Below are 17,447 nucleotides of genomic sequence, written 5' to 3' on the forward strand. Positions count from 1 at the left end.
TTCTTGGTCAAAATATACCAGAGTTAACAAGAAAAATAACACATTTGACCATAGAATCATATAAGAGAGGTGTTCCGTGTTTCGCAATCATCATGACATTTCTGAGGCCTGTTTAAATGATTCAAACTAGAGGTATATCTTAACTTTAAGATTACTTTTATCATGTAAGTTACGTATATACAGCATGTTGTATACATATTTGTGTGGGACAGTATGAGGGGAACATGGTCACATCGCAGCAGAATATGCTACCCATCATAAATCAAAGCAAGGGACAGACAGTGGTCGGAGAACACCAGAAAAGGATGACACAATGGACAATATTCATCTGTATTTGCAATACCAAGTCGCAGTTCAGCTGCATGCGACAAACGCTGCCAGTGTGAAAGCACTCATGCTCATAAGCACAACTTCTGCGCTGTCTCTGCTCTGCTTGTGCATCCAATGAGAAACAGGCGTCACACGGGATGTGCAAGCAGAGCATCCCCTGCGTATTCTATGCCCATGTGTCACTTAACCTAGCATTTACCTCAGGAAAGTTATAACATGTTCACAGTTCATTAGTTAGCTACAAAAACACTAGAGATTACCTTATTTACTGTTAATTACATATGTTTGAATATATTTGTCATGAAGACAATTGTTTATGAAAACTACCTTATGTGCAACTGAGTATACATTTCAGTTTTCATTTGAGTGCAATTATTATATCTGAAAATAAATAGCAGCTGAATATGATATGTTGGGCTCTGTTGTTTATTTGAGCCTCTGATATTGTAGTAATGTACCAAATGAGAGGGTTCCCTTAGAGTTTTACTGCATTATTTGGAAGAGATTTTTTTCCTTAAGAAAATCAAACTATCGGAATCGTTACCGTTGTAGCGCCACAGGCCAAGTGAAAAGTTACAGCATGAAATAAACATGAATGAACATCAGAAGGTATGTTGAAAGATACAGTACAATTTACAGAAATCTGTATCGTATCTTGTGACATTTAAATCGCTCAATCAGTGTTTCAACCGTGGAAAGATGTAGGTTAAACAGCTTGTAAACAATGTCACGTAATGTTACATTTACCTCAGAAAAGCCACTCAACTTTCAAAAACTCATTAGTCAGCTAGAAAAAAATAACCCTGGAGAGGATAATTTTGCTAAATGTATGCACTATATTGCATATTCACTGTATTTTTTTATTGCTATATTGCATGTACTGTTTTCAATATTTAATGTATTTTTTAATAAATCTGTCAAGGCAGTCTGTCATTTTAATGACAGTCACCATTTAATTAGAAACATAACTATGCCATAGCCCTGTTATTATAATAAAAACTCCATTATGTCTAATTTAAATGCAAGTAGCTTACAAGTCAGTGAATTTTAACCTTTAACATTATAGTGATTTACCAACTATGGTTCCTGTATAGCTTACAGCATTAGTTAAGAGATATGTTTTTCTTTGATCTAAATCAAATCAAAACCGAATCGAATCGTGAAATTTGTGTCAATGCCTAGCCTTGTGACTACAGTTGTTTTTTTTAGCATGAGTAACTAAAAGCTTATGCATTAATAATAATTAGAATGATGATGATAATGATGATGATGATGATGATGATGATCATGATGATGATTATTATTATTATTATTAATTATAGTAATGAATTATTTATGGAAGCTTGTTTCCGCCACAGAGTAAAACATTTTAAAAGATAATTGCGACTTTGTATCACATAATTGCGAGTTTACATCTCTTAGTTTAACATCTAACTCACAATTGCGACTTTATATCACGCAATTCTGACTTTATAACACACAATTGCAACTTTATATCATGCAACTCTGACTTTATCACACACAATTGCGACTTTATATCACTTTATAAAAAGTCAGAATTGCGAGATGTAAATTTGCAATTGTGAGAAAAAAAGTCAGAATTGTGAGATAAAAAGTCGCAACTACCTTTTTTTCATTGATTATTCTGTGGCTGAAACAAGCTTCCATAATTATTAGATTGCTGTGTGTCTTCGAAGAAGTAAATGTTCAGTACATCTTAAAGGTGTACCTGGAAGTAGAGGTTGCATAGCCAGTGGTCCAGGTCAGTGGAGAGCAGATGCTCAATTTTGCGGAATTGGTTGAGTGAGGAGTTCGGCCTGCCACGCAAGAGAGGGGTCTTGAACTTGCCCTTGAAGAGTTGAAGGGAGCAGTCGCAGATGGGAAATGCACCATAGCCCACCACACAACTCACATGACTGTGATCACCAGGCAGAGATAACAGCTTGAACACTAGCACACTGGACGGCAACAGATCACATGAAGCAGGTAAGACCTGAGAGAGACAGAGAGGGGTTTCTGAGAACAACTAAATCTAAAACCTATCATCTAAAACAAATGAAAATTATAATCTATTTTAAACAAGACAGAGGGAGTCCAGGGTCAAAGTCAAAATGATGTATAAAGCACTTTAAACACAGAGTAGACCTAAGCAAGACTAAACTAATTTACATAATAAATAAATAAAAATAACATTTATATAAACACACACAAACACACACGTGTATCTAAATGGAAACATAGACTTATGTTGCTTTTATATACAGTTAGTTATAAATACTGTAACATAACTCCAACCTACACCCTAACTGAAAACTTTATTTACTTTATTTCTACACTGTTTTTACAAATGAGGACATCCCAACAAGGAGCTTTTCGGAGGTTTAGTCATGTTTAGCTCAATTTTGTCCCCAAAATATGGTTAAGTAGGATATACACACATAATTCAGCACACAATGACCATTATGTTGTTGCACAATGTACAAGTGTATCTTATAATATAGACAGGTTTGAAATATATTTATAGAAGTAGAGTATACAAGCTTGATGATGATGATGATTATTATGATGATGATGATGATGATGATGATGATGATGATGATGATGATGATGACGTCACACCAAAAAAATAGGACATAAAAAAAAATCGATTACAGCACGACAAGAAAAAAAAATCCATTTATTTGTTTGCTTGTTTAAAACCCTGTTGCTCACCTAACATTTTACTCATTAATCCAAACTTTGGCTTGTAGTTATTCATAAACATATTAATGAAAGATATTGTACAGAAAAATTGTGGCAATTATGAATAAAGATTTATTTATTTATGTATACTTTTATTTGTTATTTTTTTTATATTACATACAAAATAAAATAAAAATCATGAGTCCCACGGTCAAACCAGTGGTCTACAGCATTTCTCTCTAGCTAAAGATGTAAATGTGTTAAATATGATCTAAAGTTTGAACCTAGATGATGAAACATCAGAATGAGATTACAGCTGGTTTCAGGAAGCCATCTCAGCAGGGGCGCCAGCATGTGACGATTCCAACATGACAGCTGTGACATCACTAGAACATGTAAACCAAGCACATTTAACGGAAATTGTGGTATATCAGGAGAATGTGGCATGAGGAGTACCAGTGTTTAACACACAGAGATCCTTATTTACCCATCAAGCAAGAGACAGACCTTTAAAAAATGAACTGACAGAAAGAAGCGCTTGACTTCATCAATCATTCCCGGAATATTCCATCCCTCCATTAGGAGTAATGGAAAATGGAGAAGACTTGTTTTATCACATTCATCATGTGTTTCTCTTCTAATCGCTTTGTGCTCGCACCTAAAAAACGGCACAGATTCCCTGCGTCGGGCCTCAAATTCATGCCATAATCTCCTGCATTATACATATTGAAAAATATTTCAGACGCTTAATTCACTGAAAAATAAGCAAGAACATTGCTGACTGTATCAATTGGCGGGGGGAAAAAAAGATTAAAAAAGAGAGTGAAAACAATAAAATGACTGAGACGTTGTGTTTCAGGCCTATGTCAGTTCACAAGTGGAACTGCTGCATGCTGGGAATCTATTAAAGCATCACAGCGATCGCATTTCATTCAAAACAGACCTGTGCTTACTGAGCAAACTCCACAAGAGAAAGAGGGAAAAGAGAGAACGCAAAATTGAAGGCATACATAAAAGTTCTACACACTGTATAAATAATCTCTATTTTTTTACAGAAAAAGAAAAAACAGCATATGGGTTTAAATAACAACAGCATTTTCATTTTGGGTTGAACTATTGAGTGGGCTTCCCTCATGGACTGCAGGTCTAATTTTGCTTTTAAACATATCGACTGTTTTTGCTTTAGATGGAAGCGCTATGAAACACTAGAATGAAGAAATGGGGGGAAAAAATAAGACCAAGACTTCAGATTGGCAAAGATGTGAAAGATTCTTCTTATCTTCCGCTTCCTTGCCTGGACCATCATGGCTTTCACATCCCACTTGAAGGAAAGACTCAAATCTGCAAGATGGATCAAACCAGAGCAACTCTAAGCACCAACCAGAGACACTCAAGAAAAACATGATGAGCTGTAGCTTTCCTCCTACTATCGCTAATTCCTCATTTCCTCTGCGAAAGCTGTGAGGAAAACAGACGAGATGAGGCGAGAGCACACGGTAATGTGGGCAACAGCAAAAAGCAAATGAGCCAATTACAGACAAATGTGATGGAAATCTTCGAAACATAAACATCAACAGCAACAGGATTGGCTATAAATAAGAGCTGGTAGAGGATAGAGGAGACTGACACTAGACAATCTCAATGGAGCGCTAAACGATTGCCTGCCAAATCAGAGCCCACGGTTTTGGACGAGAGAAGAGGAGTATTCAGTTAAAGCGGCCCACTTTATTTTCTTTGTGTCAGATGCTTCTGTCTGCAGATATAGGCCTGACTACACAAGCGCATGCTAGATTTAGGGCTTTAATTATTGAACTTGATCACATTTTTAGGATCTTTATTTACAGTGTTTGCAAGGCACTGCTGAACAAAATTCCTGGTTATGATTTGAAGTAAACTAATATAATTAATTCAGCCTAAAACAACTCAACTTAACTCTCTCATTCAAACTTTGTTTTGAAGATTATTTCAGTTTTTGGTGTGCATGTCAAAATTAATTAAAAATAAATAAATACAATTTAAATGATTTTGAGGATAAAGTCGGAATACTAAAAGAATGAAATCGCAATGTCTTAATAATAATTCAATAATAGGCCTTTTACAAGAATAAAGTAAGTAGTAGTTTTAGATTTTTTTTCACCTATTTTTTCATAGGTGTGCTTTTTTTTATAAACGATTAACGTCTGTCATTAACTTACATGGATCCTTCATTGGTTTATATATTTGCATAGTTTTCACCACACAGTGACTGCATTGATTCTCATTCACAGCCAACAGAAAACAAGATGCATTCTAAAGCAGCATTGGTGAAACTAACCTATAACCTTAACACTGTTCTTTTACTCTGAATGGCACTAATATTTTCTTAAATGAACATGTAGTTATTTATTTTTCTTATTTGTCTCAGTAGTTTTACTTGAATTCTGACACCGCTGGAATTCAGGTTTCACTTCATTTTTATCCCAATAAGCCGTCAGCTCTTGTATAATGAATTATAAATTTGATTTACGTTCACACACTAAATGTCATGTTAGAAAAGCAGCTGTTTTATTCACAGTGACTGTCCCTCAAGTCAAACCTTGAGCTTTCAGCAGCAGTTTTTAATACAGTCTCTTTCCACTTCCATACACACACTGACTGTTTAATATCACATTTCATAAGCCACATTCTGACTCTATATTCAATAACTCAAGTGGAACTGCAGTGAGAATAACTGGAGCAGTTCTGTTTTAGAGTTTAGTCCTATCTGATGACCGACACATTTGATTTTCGTTGGAATTAAGATCACTGAAAAGCTAAGAAGGCATACCATATCAAAAGCATTTCCCCTATCCTCGTGTGGGTGTTCTGCACAAACCCATAGCTAACATTTTGCAGAATGCAGTCAGTCTATAAAGTGAATTCTTATTGCATGGCTCTCTTAAATATCTGATTGTGATTGGTGGCAACAAATCGTCAAATGTTGTGTATAATTATCCTAAATGTCTTACGAACCGAAGCTCTCTGAAAACCTCCATGCAGACAGACGAGCCCCGAATTTAGTGATTCAGGAAGTCTGGAATAGTATTTTAGCCTTTAGTTAAATATGATTGTTATTTGTATTTCTTATACATGCTATTTTATTTCTTATGCATATGTTGTGATTATTTTATGATTACTTTAATTCCTTTTCTATGTTAAGCACTTTGAATTACCATGTGTTTGAAATGTGCCATATAAATAAACTTGCCTTGCCTAATGCTTCTTTGCACCACTATGTTTTTTATATAAATCATTTTTTTCAGTGCAAACATATTAAACTGATCAAAAGTGTTAAACATTTTATTACAAAAGATAACAATTAAAAAAAATGTATATATGTATATATATGTTCTTGTGAACTTTCTGTTAATTAAAGAATCCTGGAAACAAATTTAACACAGTTTCCACAGAAACAGCACAAGCACAACTGTTTTTTTTAACATTGATAATTATAATAAATGTTTCTTTAGCACCAAATCAGCATATTAGAATGATTTCTGAAGGATTGTATTAAAGTAATAATGCAATAAAGTTTTTTTTTGCAAAAAAAAAAAAACAGTTGCCGCTCCTTTTGTTTTGTTGTTTATGTTTATTTTACCAATACATTTATGTTTAACATCAGCCTCCTTCCCAGAACTTGAACAGTTACCTTTCTTAAAGATTGACATTATTTTATTTCATATAATGAAATAGCCACAAGTGCTGAATTATTACTTATACAGGTCACTTAATTTGACAAATTCAAATTGTGGGGTAATGCAGCACTGTTTTACATGGTCAAAGCAATCATACTAAAAATGCATGTGGGTGTGTTGAAAGTTATATTATAATGTTACTCTGTATGTCAGATACTTGTTGTAAGTTGCAGTAAGCTAGATCGATAGAATATCGAGCCCGTTCTCATCCTTTGGCGGCATATGTGACGCCATATGACAAAACGGCGAAATACTACGCACATGGCACCCTTTATCGTGAATATAACACGCGAACCCAAGGCGTCATAAAGTTGACTGGCATCCTTTAGCGTGAATATGAGACGCAGACCCTACCCCACACCTAAACCTACCCATCACAGTGCGTGTTATATTGACGATAAAGGGTGCCATGTGCGTAGTATTTCGCCGTTTTGTCATAAGGCGTCACATATGACGCCAAAGGATGAGAATGCGTTAGAATATCATATTAATTAAAGCTAAATGACTTGTGTTGCTAAATGGCATTCAATTCATTTTTTAAATATATTGTATGGTGGAGAAAATTACTTTTACCACAAATTAGGCTTTTTCTGACTAAACTATTTTCGTTGTCTCTGAGGCATTGTACAAGGGTAACACAGATGGTACATCATTGACAGGCGATGAATGACACGGGCTGTTACACTGGTTAAAATTGCTAATTTCTCTGGATTTAAACATTGGACACACAAATCTTACAGATTATGCCCTTAATTTAATTGAAGAAATGATTTACACAATTTATGTCATTCAAATTAAACCAGTTTAGTTAGGTCAACACAATTTAGTTGGATTAGGTCAACTTAATTTACTGTAGTATGTTAAACTTAACCTTATTACATTTGTTAAACATTTTTTTTTATGTTGGCCCACTTGTTTTTTGTTTTGTTTTTTAATTTAGTGAGGTTTCATTAATGTATTGACTGTACAATCATTACCATAGTTCCCTTTCAGTCGATAACGTCGGACGTAGTCGACGCGACTGAAATGGGATCACGCTAGGGAGCCTATCATCTTCGAGTACTATTGAACGAGCCAATGTAATTGGCGTGCGTGATTCGCATCACACACTCCGCCCCCGCGGCGCGGGTATAAATACGGAAGTGGATGCACGCACTAGTTGCCTTTCGCTTCGGAGCCGATCGTTTGATGTCTCTGAGAGTGCTGTTGTCTACAACGAGCGAGTGTGTCGGTGTTCTTCAGGAAGACTCTCCCAGTGCTGGTGTTCTACAGCGCGAGTGCAGCGGTGATCGCGAGCTTTGAGCTCTCAACTGCTGTTTTAACAGCAACAAATTTCTAAATGTTTGTGTGTGTTGATGGCTGGTTAGAGGGCGGAAAAGTGAGTGCTTCACTGTTTCAGTTCTCTGTTCAGTGTTGCCGCGGTCATTTCCCTGTGTGCTCCGGCACTGGTGACGGTCCTATTTTCTGAAAGAGCAACACGGGTGCGTTTGCGCCTTTTTCAAGATGTCATTCCGCCCGTGCGTTTCTGGGTGCGGTCGTTCCCTGTCTCTCTCTGATGGTCACAACTGTTGTGTCACGTGTTTGGCTTACAGCACGCTGAGACAGCTTTTGTGGACAGCTCATGTTTTCACTGTGGGAACATGACTGTCGCAGTGTTGAGGGCGAGACTCGCCTTCGTTCGCGGAGAGCGAGTCCCCATTACCATGCCCCACCCTCGGGTGCTGTGTGGGATGGGTGACCGGAGGATAGTGTTGGATGTCCCGCCCGGTAACCATTCCCTGTGGGCTCCTCACTCCTCCCTTCCACTGCAACCACTGGAGCCTCCTGTGTTGTCTGCTGGTCCATCTGTAATGGGTGGGCCAGCGGTTTCACTCGGGGCTCCCCTGGAGGACAGGACGCCGATTGCAGCATCAGAGGGTGAGCTGACGTCTGGAGATGATGACTCGGCTGCATTGTCTCCCTCCGGGAGTTCAATGTTGCCCGAGCCGGATCCAGAATTATCAGCTATGCTGAAACGGGCCGCCGAGGCTGCCGGGCTCGAGTGGAACCTCCACCGTGTCCCGTTCAGTCTCGGTTGGAATCTGGAGTTTGGTATCTTGGGGCGGGCCGCGCTGGTTCTCAGCTCGCCGCCCCAGTGCCTTTCTTTCCCGAAATGCATGGAGAGCTTATCAGGTGGTGAACAGCATCTTTCTCTGCCAGAAACTGCCTGAATAGCTTTTCCCCCTCATTACCCTTGATGGAGGAACGGTGAAGGGTTGCGAGGTGTCCCTCCATTGGAGCGGTCTGTCGACACAGGTGCACCTGTGTCCGGCGGCCGCTGCCTTTTGGGGGGATCCTCGTCTCCCCCCTAAGGCCTGTGAGTTTCGTCCGTTCCGACGGGCAGAGCTTACAAAGCCTGTGGGCAAGCCCCTTCCTCTTGCGTGCCATGGCGTTGCTGCAGGCTAGGGCACCCATGGCATGCACGAGGGTAATCCAGACCGTGCGCTCATAGGTGAGCACCGCACTGCATCCGACCTCACCCTCCGGGGTACGGGTGTCGTAGCGTGCGTGATCGGTCTGGCGATGTCCACCTTGGTGGTCCAGTAGCGCCTTCGTTGGCTCAGCCTGGTTGGTATGGTGGATGCGGACAAGGTTCGGTTCCTGGTCTCCCCAATTTCCCAGGTTGGGCTGGTCGGCGACGCGGTGGAGAACTGCATCAAACAGTTCTCTGCCGCTCAAGCGCAGACGGAGGTCATCCGGCACATCCTGCCCCGGTGGCCAGCTGCTGCCTCCACCCGCCGCCGGTGGCAGCTCCTCCGCCTGCTCGTCGCCGTGGGCGTTCTCCGGCCGCCGCTCCTGCTGGCCCTCCGCAGCAGCCTCCACCCAGGCCTCAGCAGGGAGCCGGCCGCAGTAGAGACGCCCAACCCGCTCCAGGCGCTGCCAAGCCAGGTGGCAAGCGACAGCGAAAGCATTCCGGAGCGGGCCGCCCAGGAATGGATGAGATGCTCTTGGAGTGGCACGATCACTCCCTCCCCCCGGGTGAGGGCCGGGTGGAGCCTTTGTTTGTGTGTGTGTCTGTTCCGCCGCTGGCTCCCTAAAAAAAAAAAAAAAAAAAAAGCGGAGCAAGCGGTACCCACACTTCAAAGAGAGAGCAATTTCATCTGTTCCTGGGTCCCAAGAGGGCCAGTCTGGCGGGTGTGACCCTGTATAGCCTTACACCCCTCAGCTCCCCCTTGGTCGCCAGCAGGCAGCTTGGTGCGTTCGAGGACCCGGTCATCCGCCTTCTCACGCGCCCCCTGCCGCTTGTGGAGACAGGTAAGTGTTGCACAGCACACTAACACCACTCTCTCTACTTTGCTGCCCCACCTCAGGCTCGGCTACCCCGCTCAAGTCAGTGATAGTCATCACATTAGGTGTTGAGCAGACGTGCTCCTGAAAATTCAGTGATATTCATCACACCGAGTGTTGAGCAGTGCTCCTGACTTGTGCGTGCTTATCTTATCCTGCTGGCGAAGGATTTGATATAGCCGCTCCTCCAGCCGGCACGAAGGCCAGTTGTAAACTCGTTCTTCGTGCTACTAGGTGGTGGGTCGTGACCATCTTGGCCCAAGATTGGTCTGCAGCTTTGACCTGAAAGACATGTGCTTCAGATCTCTACCTCCCGCACCGCAGGCCATCCTGTGTGTTGCGTCTAAGGGTGGAGTATCAGTACAGTGTCCTTCCCCTCGAGTGCTCCAGAGCCCGTTGGGTCTTCAGGTCAACTGGAAGAGAGTAATCTCGCCCACGGGCTGAGTATCTCTTTTCTAGTTTTGGAGAGGTACTCGGTCCAACATGTCTCTCCAATGAGAATGTGTTCAGCTGGTGTTGAAGTGAGAAAGGGTCCCACTGAAAGAACTTTCAGAGGCTCCTGGGGTATATGGTAGTCGTAGCCTTTGGCTCCCTCCATATGTGACCGCTTCAGCGCTAGCTTCACGATCGAGTCCCGAGGTGACCGTGGCAGAGCAGCTCACCCTGTGTGACTATAGTTCATCCCGGTCTGCTGCCAAACCCTCTTCAACAGAGCGGCCATGTACAAAGGGCGTGTTTTAACGGGGGCCTGGGCGACCCCCGACTACACGGGCATTTGTGCCTCGAGTTGTTAGACATTGCGACCGTTGCGCAAGCTTCCCTTGCATGTCACAAACTCACCCGTCACCTCCTCCTTGGAGTCAGACGCTTCTGAGGGCGCCTTATTCCACTCCTCCCGCTTACTCAATCGTGCCGCCATCGAGCCTCACGACAGTTATAGCCAGGGCAAGTGGAGACTCCATCCCCTGGGTCCGGCTGGGTCATGACCATTCCGGGGCCGCTCAGTTGCCCCCCCGGTTTTATTTTTCCGCCAGTGTTTGGGTAAACCGAGCGGACTACCCTTGGACAAACACTGGGACTCAGCGGCCCCAGGGGCCCGCAGAAATGCGTTTAACCCCAGTGAGCCTTCTAAAAGTGACTGCGACTCATGGTCGCCTTGCGCCTGCAAGTCAGTGAAATCATCACTCTTCATGTTGAGCAGATTTGCTCCTGAAACTCAGTGAAGTTCATCGCACTCTGGTGTTGAGCAGCAATGCTCCTGTAGCTCAGTGAGTCCATCACAGGTAGCTCAGTGAATTCATCACACGCAGTGCTGAGCAGAAATGCTCCTGGTGCTCAGTGAAGTTCCTCGCACTCAAGAGTTGAGCAGAAATGCTCCTGAAGCTCAGTGAGTTTATCACACTCAGGTGTTGAGCAGTAATGCTCCTGAAGCTCAGTGAACTTGTCACACTCAAGTGCTGAGCAGAAATGCTCCTGTCGCTCAGTGAGGTTCTTCGTACTCAAGTGTTGAGCAGAAATGCTCCTGAAGCTCGGTGAGTTTATCACACGCAGGTGTTGAGCAGGAATGCTCCTGAAGCTCAGTGAACTTGTCACACCCAAGTGCTGAGCAGAAAATGCTCCTGAAGCCCAGTGATCTTCACATGTTGTGTTGAGCAATGCTCCTGTCTTTTGCGCCCGTCACTTGCACCTACGTGCCATGTCAGGAGAGGAACAGGTCTTCATAGTTGCCCCTCATTGGCCCAACTAGACCTGGTTCCCTTCAACAGCCTTCCTGACTTCCCCTGGATTCGGGGACGGGGCACGATGGCACACGCGTTCTTCCCCCGGAGATTCCGGGCGGTCTTACATCCGAACGCGGAGGTTCAGGTGGCTATCACAAGAACAGGTGTTAGTTACCATCACTTCTGCGAGCACCCCCTAGAATTGGGTAGCGTGCTTACGCCTTTAGAAGTGGAACCTAGTCGTTGAGTGCGTCTTCTCCCCTGAGGAGATCCTGAAAGCTTTCGATCACTTCAGTGCTCTCTTTCCTGCAAAATGGGTTGCAGTAGGCTGTTTTCCTAAATCACCCTCAAAATGATGTTGCCTCGGTGTTTAAACGACGCTCATCGTGTTGCAGAAGTATGCAGAAGCACGTTCTGATCGTCAGGTTCCTGAGGAGCAAGGTCTTGTAAATCCTTGTGTCCCTCTTTATCCTCTTGGGCCTTGTCCCTGGTGCGACTGCACTGCAGAGACCGCCCCTGAGCCACTGCAGGTAGTGAGTTAAAAATTCTGTTATATCAGTTCTCCTGCTCGCGTGGTCTCTACTAGAGGGTAGGGACTTGCTCGCTTTCGGTCAACGTATTGTGCCTGGAGTCTGGGCCGGCTAACTCTCACAAGCTGAGACCCCGGCTCGGATTGTGCCCAAGGTTCCTACCTCTCCCGTAATAGGAGCAGGTGGTGAGCCTGCAAGCGCTTCCTGGAGGAGGCAGATCCAGCCCTGGCTTCTCTGTCCGATTCGCTTGGACGTGTACAGAATGCAAGTCATAGACCTCAGACCAGCTCTTCAAATATCTGTTGGAATTCAGCAGAGAGGGGAGGCTGTTTCCATGCAAAGTTGCACTTAGTGCTTGCCTTCATTTCGGCAAAGATCCGAGATGCAACATGTCCACTTAGGTGTTGAGCTCCTCTATGATGAGTGTAAAGTGCTCCGCCTGGGCGTTGACGATATACTTTGCTAAACAGATTCTAGAGTTGGGGGCTGGACGACACCTAGTTGAACCGCTGCTTCCCGTGGGCTCCCTTCTCATGAAGCCAGTTTCACCGTGAGCCCGGTTCAAGTGTCGGCTTGCTGCGCCATTCCCCTCCTATGGACTGGATGCGTGCGCCTTTCTACTCCAGTTGAGTTCCCTTAAAATTGAACCCTGTTGAGTTCCTCCACACCCCTCCGACGTCGGACGTGCGGAACGTCTGGTGTTAGGCCTACCACTCGTAAGCAGTGTGGAACCTGTGTTAGGCTGGGTCCATATGTTGCGGTCCCTTCGGTGACCCCATATGTGTATTCTTCCACGATACGGCTCCCTGCGGTGAGCCCGTGTCTTCCCTCGGCAGAGTCTCTCTGCCGTCACTGTCCGGTGTGTCTCCCCCCGTCTTAGGCTGGAGCCACCCCAGTGACATTCCATATGTTAGACTGCCCGGTTTCCGCCCAGTTCATATGTGTATTCTCCACATTTCCTCCCTCGGGTTGGATGTGGCTTCCGCAGCGTCCCTTCCTTCCAACGTACGGGGAACGCTTTCCCAGTGGTCCTGTAGGAACAGCAGTGACTTCCCTGGCCTAAGCCCTGTCCTTCCCCGCCTTAAGTTTGCGGGGGCATCAGGAGGCTTTGGTTTAGGCACTGGAAGGTGGCAGCGTTAGTGGCGTGTTCAATGGTTGATCCCATTTCAGTCGCGTCGACTACGTCCGACGTTATCGACTGAAAGGGAACGTCCTGGTTGCGTATGCAACCCACCGTTCCCTGAAGGAGGGAACGGAGGACGTAGTCCCCTTGCCACTACCGCTGGACCACCGCTGACCCCGGGTTACTCTCGGCTCCTCAGCGAAAAGCAACTAGTGCGTGCATCCACTTCCGTATTTATACCCGCGCCGCGGGGGCGGAGTGTGTGATGCGAATCACGCACGCCAATTACATTGGCTCGTTCAATAGTACTCGAAGATGATAGGCTCCCTAGCGTGATCCCATTTCAGTCGCGTCGACTACGTCCTCCGTTCCCTCCTTCAGGGAACGGTGGGTTGCATACGCAACCAGGACGTTATTACTCATTGAGTGAAGCAACTAAAATCACAACTTAACCATTACTGCCCACAGCCTAAGCACAAGCACTTCTCTTCAGCACAATGGCAACCACAAATTGTAAAAACATTACAGAAACTCTTATAAATGCCCAACATGACTGAACATTAAACACTAAAAGTCTTAACCTTTACCGAAAAACATAAAATAACACTTAATCCCTAAATTTACTCTCCTAACGCAGTCACTTGCAAAGCATCCTACAAATTTACAGAACTACAAATCCACTGCTCAGTTAGTTATACTGTATGTCAACAAAAAACGATTCATGTAGTTCTAACACAAATGGATTAAGTGAACTTGAGTTTTAAATAAGGTAGATTGAACACAATAATTAAGATGTGACAACATGTTCAAAATCGTGTTACTTTAGCTCATTTTAATTGGACTGAACAAGAGGCAAAACATTTTTTTGAGAATACCTTTGCCCTAGGTAAGCTGAAAACAGAATAATTTTTAATACAATTAAAACTTTTTTTTTGCTTATTAAATTGTGAAAAGAAATCTCATCATTGCTGCCAAAAACATGACAAATGCCCTCAGTGTTGTACGTCAGATGACAGACGGCCCCTCTAAACAGCGCTCTTGATTGATAGTAGTAAAATACCGCACAATTCCTAACAAAAAGGTGATGAGGTTTGATTGCTGTGCTCTTTAATGTGGCATGAATCCAATCACATCAACAATCATCAAATCAGTTCCATGAACATCAGACATTTTCTTGTTGGGGTTAAATAAACGGCAGTTCTGCGGATGTCTCAGGAGGGCAGTTTGCTGGGGTTTTCTTACCATGTAGAGGCTCTGGTTAATGTTGAGCTCTGTGTCACAGTATCGGCCCTGGTGTTCCATGGGCTCTGTGCTTCCAGCCCACTGCTGCTCCTGCAGACGAGACCAGCGCAGCGTTCGGCCGCCCAGTTGAGTCTGAAGAGACACGCTCAGTGAGTACAGACCTCTGGGCAGCTTCTCTCTCACGGCCCTCAGACACAAAACAAGCACCTCTATGGGCTGCGGAGTCCGAGACCATTCCACCTACACACAGAGAAAGAGAGAGAGAGAGAGAGAGAGAGAGAGAGAGAGAGAGAGAGAGAGAGAGAGAGAGAGAGAGAGAGAGAGAGAAGCATTCACTATGTAAAAACAATTATTTAGAGAGAGAAAGTGAAAAAGCTTTACAGATTTTTTTGATTTTTTTACTTACATTGAAGACTATCTATTCTCTTCTACTCTTTATTACAGCGTTATGCTGGATATTTACACCAGATTGGTCAACGCTTGTAGTCTTAAAAAAAAATTCAGCATTTTGAGATTTGTTTGGGAATTAATCAAATGTGAATGGAATAATGAGTTGGCTATTCTTAATGTTAAAATTATACACACAGGCTATGATCAGAATGGAACACTGGCCTATAATTTAATGAATAATGAGCAGTATAGACTGCTGTATACTGATTTTGAAAAGTGAGGCATTATTTCACAAGTTTCAAACTGTAGTATGCAAAATTGTTGTCACACCTCATCAAGTAGCATGTGAGTGGCACTCAGTTATCATCTAATATATCTAATATGTATATGCATCTATCCTGTGCAGTGTGTTCTGATGAATCCTGCACATTTTGAAAAATGTAGTAGGTCATGCAGCAGAACAGAACATTTGCATTCTGTGCACAGTATACATATTAAATACTACAGCAACAGTAAATGTAGTATGCGATTTGAAACAGAAAGATTTCCAAGAAATAAAGGTGAGGAGGACATTGCATTTCTTGCAGCTGCGGCGTAAGGGGCGTAACGCCATAACACTCGCCTAGATGCCATTATAGCAGCACGCTGGATCCTTAACACTCCTCATCCCTCACTTTCTGGCACACAGGCCGGTTTTTGCTCAAACCTCGCTGACAGATCGACAAAACACGCACTGCAAACAGGAAACAACCCCCCTTCCCTCCTCCTCCCCCCCCAAAAAAAACCACACACTCATGCATACACACACAAAAACTTATTTTCTTTCTAAGTATAGCCTAATATTCCAAGATTAAGCTTTCTCCTTAATTATTTTCATTTTAATTAGTAAATCTTAATTAACAATGAACATTTACCCTTAAAATTTTTGGCGTGAGAATGAAGGAGGGTGGGGTGGGGGGGTTTGGGGGGAGCTAGTGAATAAATATGACAATCTTTTTGAGTCCTGAAGGCAGGATTACCGATGCAGGCAGGCTTAGTTATTAAACACGTTCTAAATTAAATGCCTCCATGAATTTTGTACAGAAATATATTTTCATAGTTTTGCATGCCAAATGTGACATTTTATATTTGAGATTCATCTGCCACTGTAATTTTTGGAAATGTCATATAAACAAAGATTTTGTCATTTACCAATGAAATTACTATGCGTGGCAGGTCGACCATTGCTTTTCTGGGTGTGCGGGTTGTTTCAAGTCAGCAAGCCATAAAATATCTTTATCTCTCTGAAACACAGCAATTTGAGAGATAATGGAACAGTGACTGGGGGGCACGGATGCCAGGCTGAGGAATTATACTACAATCTCACTGCGTTTACTGCCTCCCTTAAAGCTGACTCTCTGTCTGCAAACCAAGGCTGTAGTTACTGTTGAGGCCCTCTTACAGGAGTCATTACTACGCAAAACCTCGCTGCAACAACTGAACAACTGCTTTGGCTGATGTCCTCTTCCTTTAGATTTGGTTAAGTCAGAAGACTTAGGTGCAGCTACCTGTTCTCATACGCTTTCATTCTTTGCATATGCTCAGAAAATTAGCAATATGTCTGCCCCCATGGCTGATTATCAATAACAGGATACTGAACTTAATCATGTTATTTGAGTCAACTCAACTGTAACTCAAAAGGACATTTAAAACATTCACGTTATTTCTACCTTTGTGTTCTTTATTTATAATTTCAGTCAATCTGCATGTGCCCATTTATTAGCATTACTTTTAAATGGGTTCAAATACAATTTGTGCTTTCACTAAATTGATGAATTTATACATGCTGTTCAACCTTTTTATGTTGTGAAATTTTTGCCTTTTAAATAATGGTTTGATCTTTCTAACATCAGATTTAAGAGAGTGACATCAGTCTTTTACGACCACGTTGTTCAAACAGGCAAGGTTCTCTTGCAGTTACTAGTTACTCAGTATATAATTGATTGGCATCTTTAAGCTTTGTTGTAGGAAAAAGTGATACATTTTAAAGGAATAATATTGGTCTTGGCAACAAATTAAAGAATAATGTCTGTAAATAATGTCCTGTGGTGCAATATTTGCTACTCTGGCTGGTTTGCTAGTTGGCACTTAGACAATTTGCATTGCTTTCAAACCTGTTTTTTAGTATGTTGTTTACAGTTTTTTACAATCACTATGACAATTTTTTCAATACTTTTAACAAATTTCCTAAACTCTTAACGCACGTACACACCTACAACACACAATTGGCAAAACAGTTAATTTCATGCTCAACATCACACATTGTAAACTAAACTCCAACACTAATTATCAAAAGACAATAATACACTATCAACAATACACTATGTCTACCAAAACAGATTTTGTCTCT

At 42.7% G+C, this 17,447-nt stretch overlaps 1 protein-coding gene across 1 annotated transcript in view; it reads right to left on the bottom strand.

The window, feature by feature from the left end:
• ofcc1 (orofacial cleft 1 candidate 1) overlaps positions 1-17,447 on the bottom strand; it is a 161,946-nt gene that overhangs the window by 98,092 nt on the left and 46,407 nt on the right. Inside the window, exons 11-12 of the mRNA XM_077244348.1 lie at positions 14,669-14,908; positions 2,060-2,323 (exon numbers count right to left, since the gene is read on the bottom strand). Of these exons, the coding sequence (XP_077100463.1) occupies positions 2,060-2,323; positions 14,669-14,908 (504 nt within the window). The remainder of the gene's footprint in view (positions 1-2,059; positions 2,324-14,668; positions 14,909-17,447) is intronic.

This window comes from Siphateles boraxobius, unplaced genomic scaffold, assembly GCF_051911475.1.
Source record: "Siphateles boraxobius isolate OS27281-9 unplaced genomic scaffold, OSU_SipBor_1 26, whole genome shotgun sequence".
Lineage (NCBI taxonomy): Eukaryota > Metazoa > Chordata > Actinopteri > Cypriniformes > Leuciscidae > Siphateles > Siphateles boraxobius.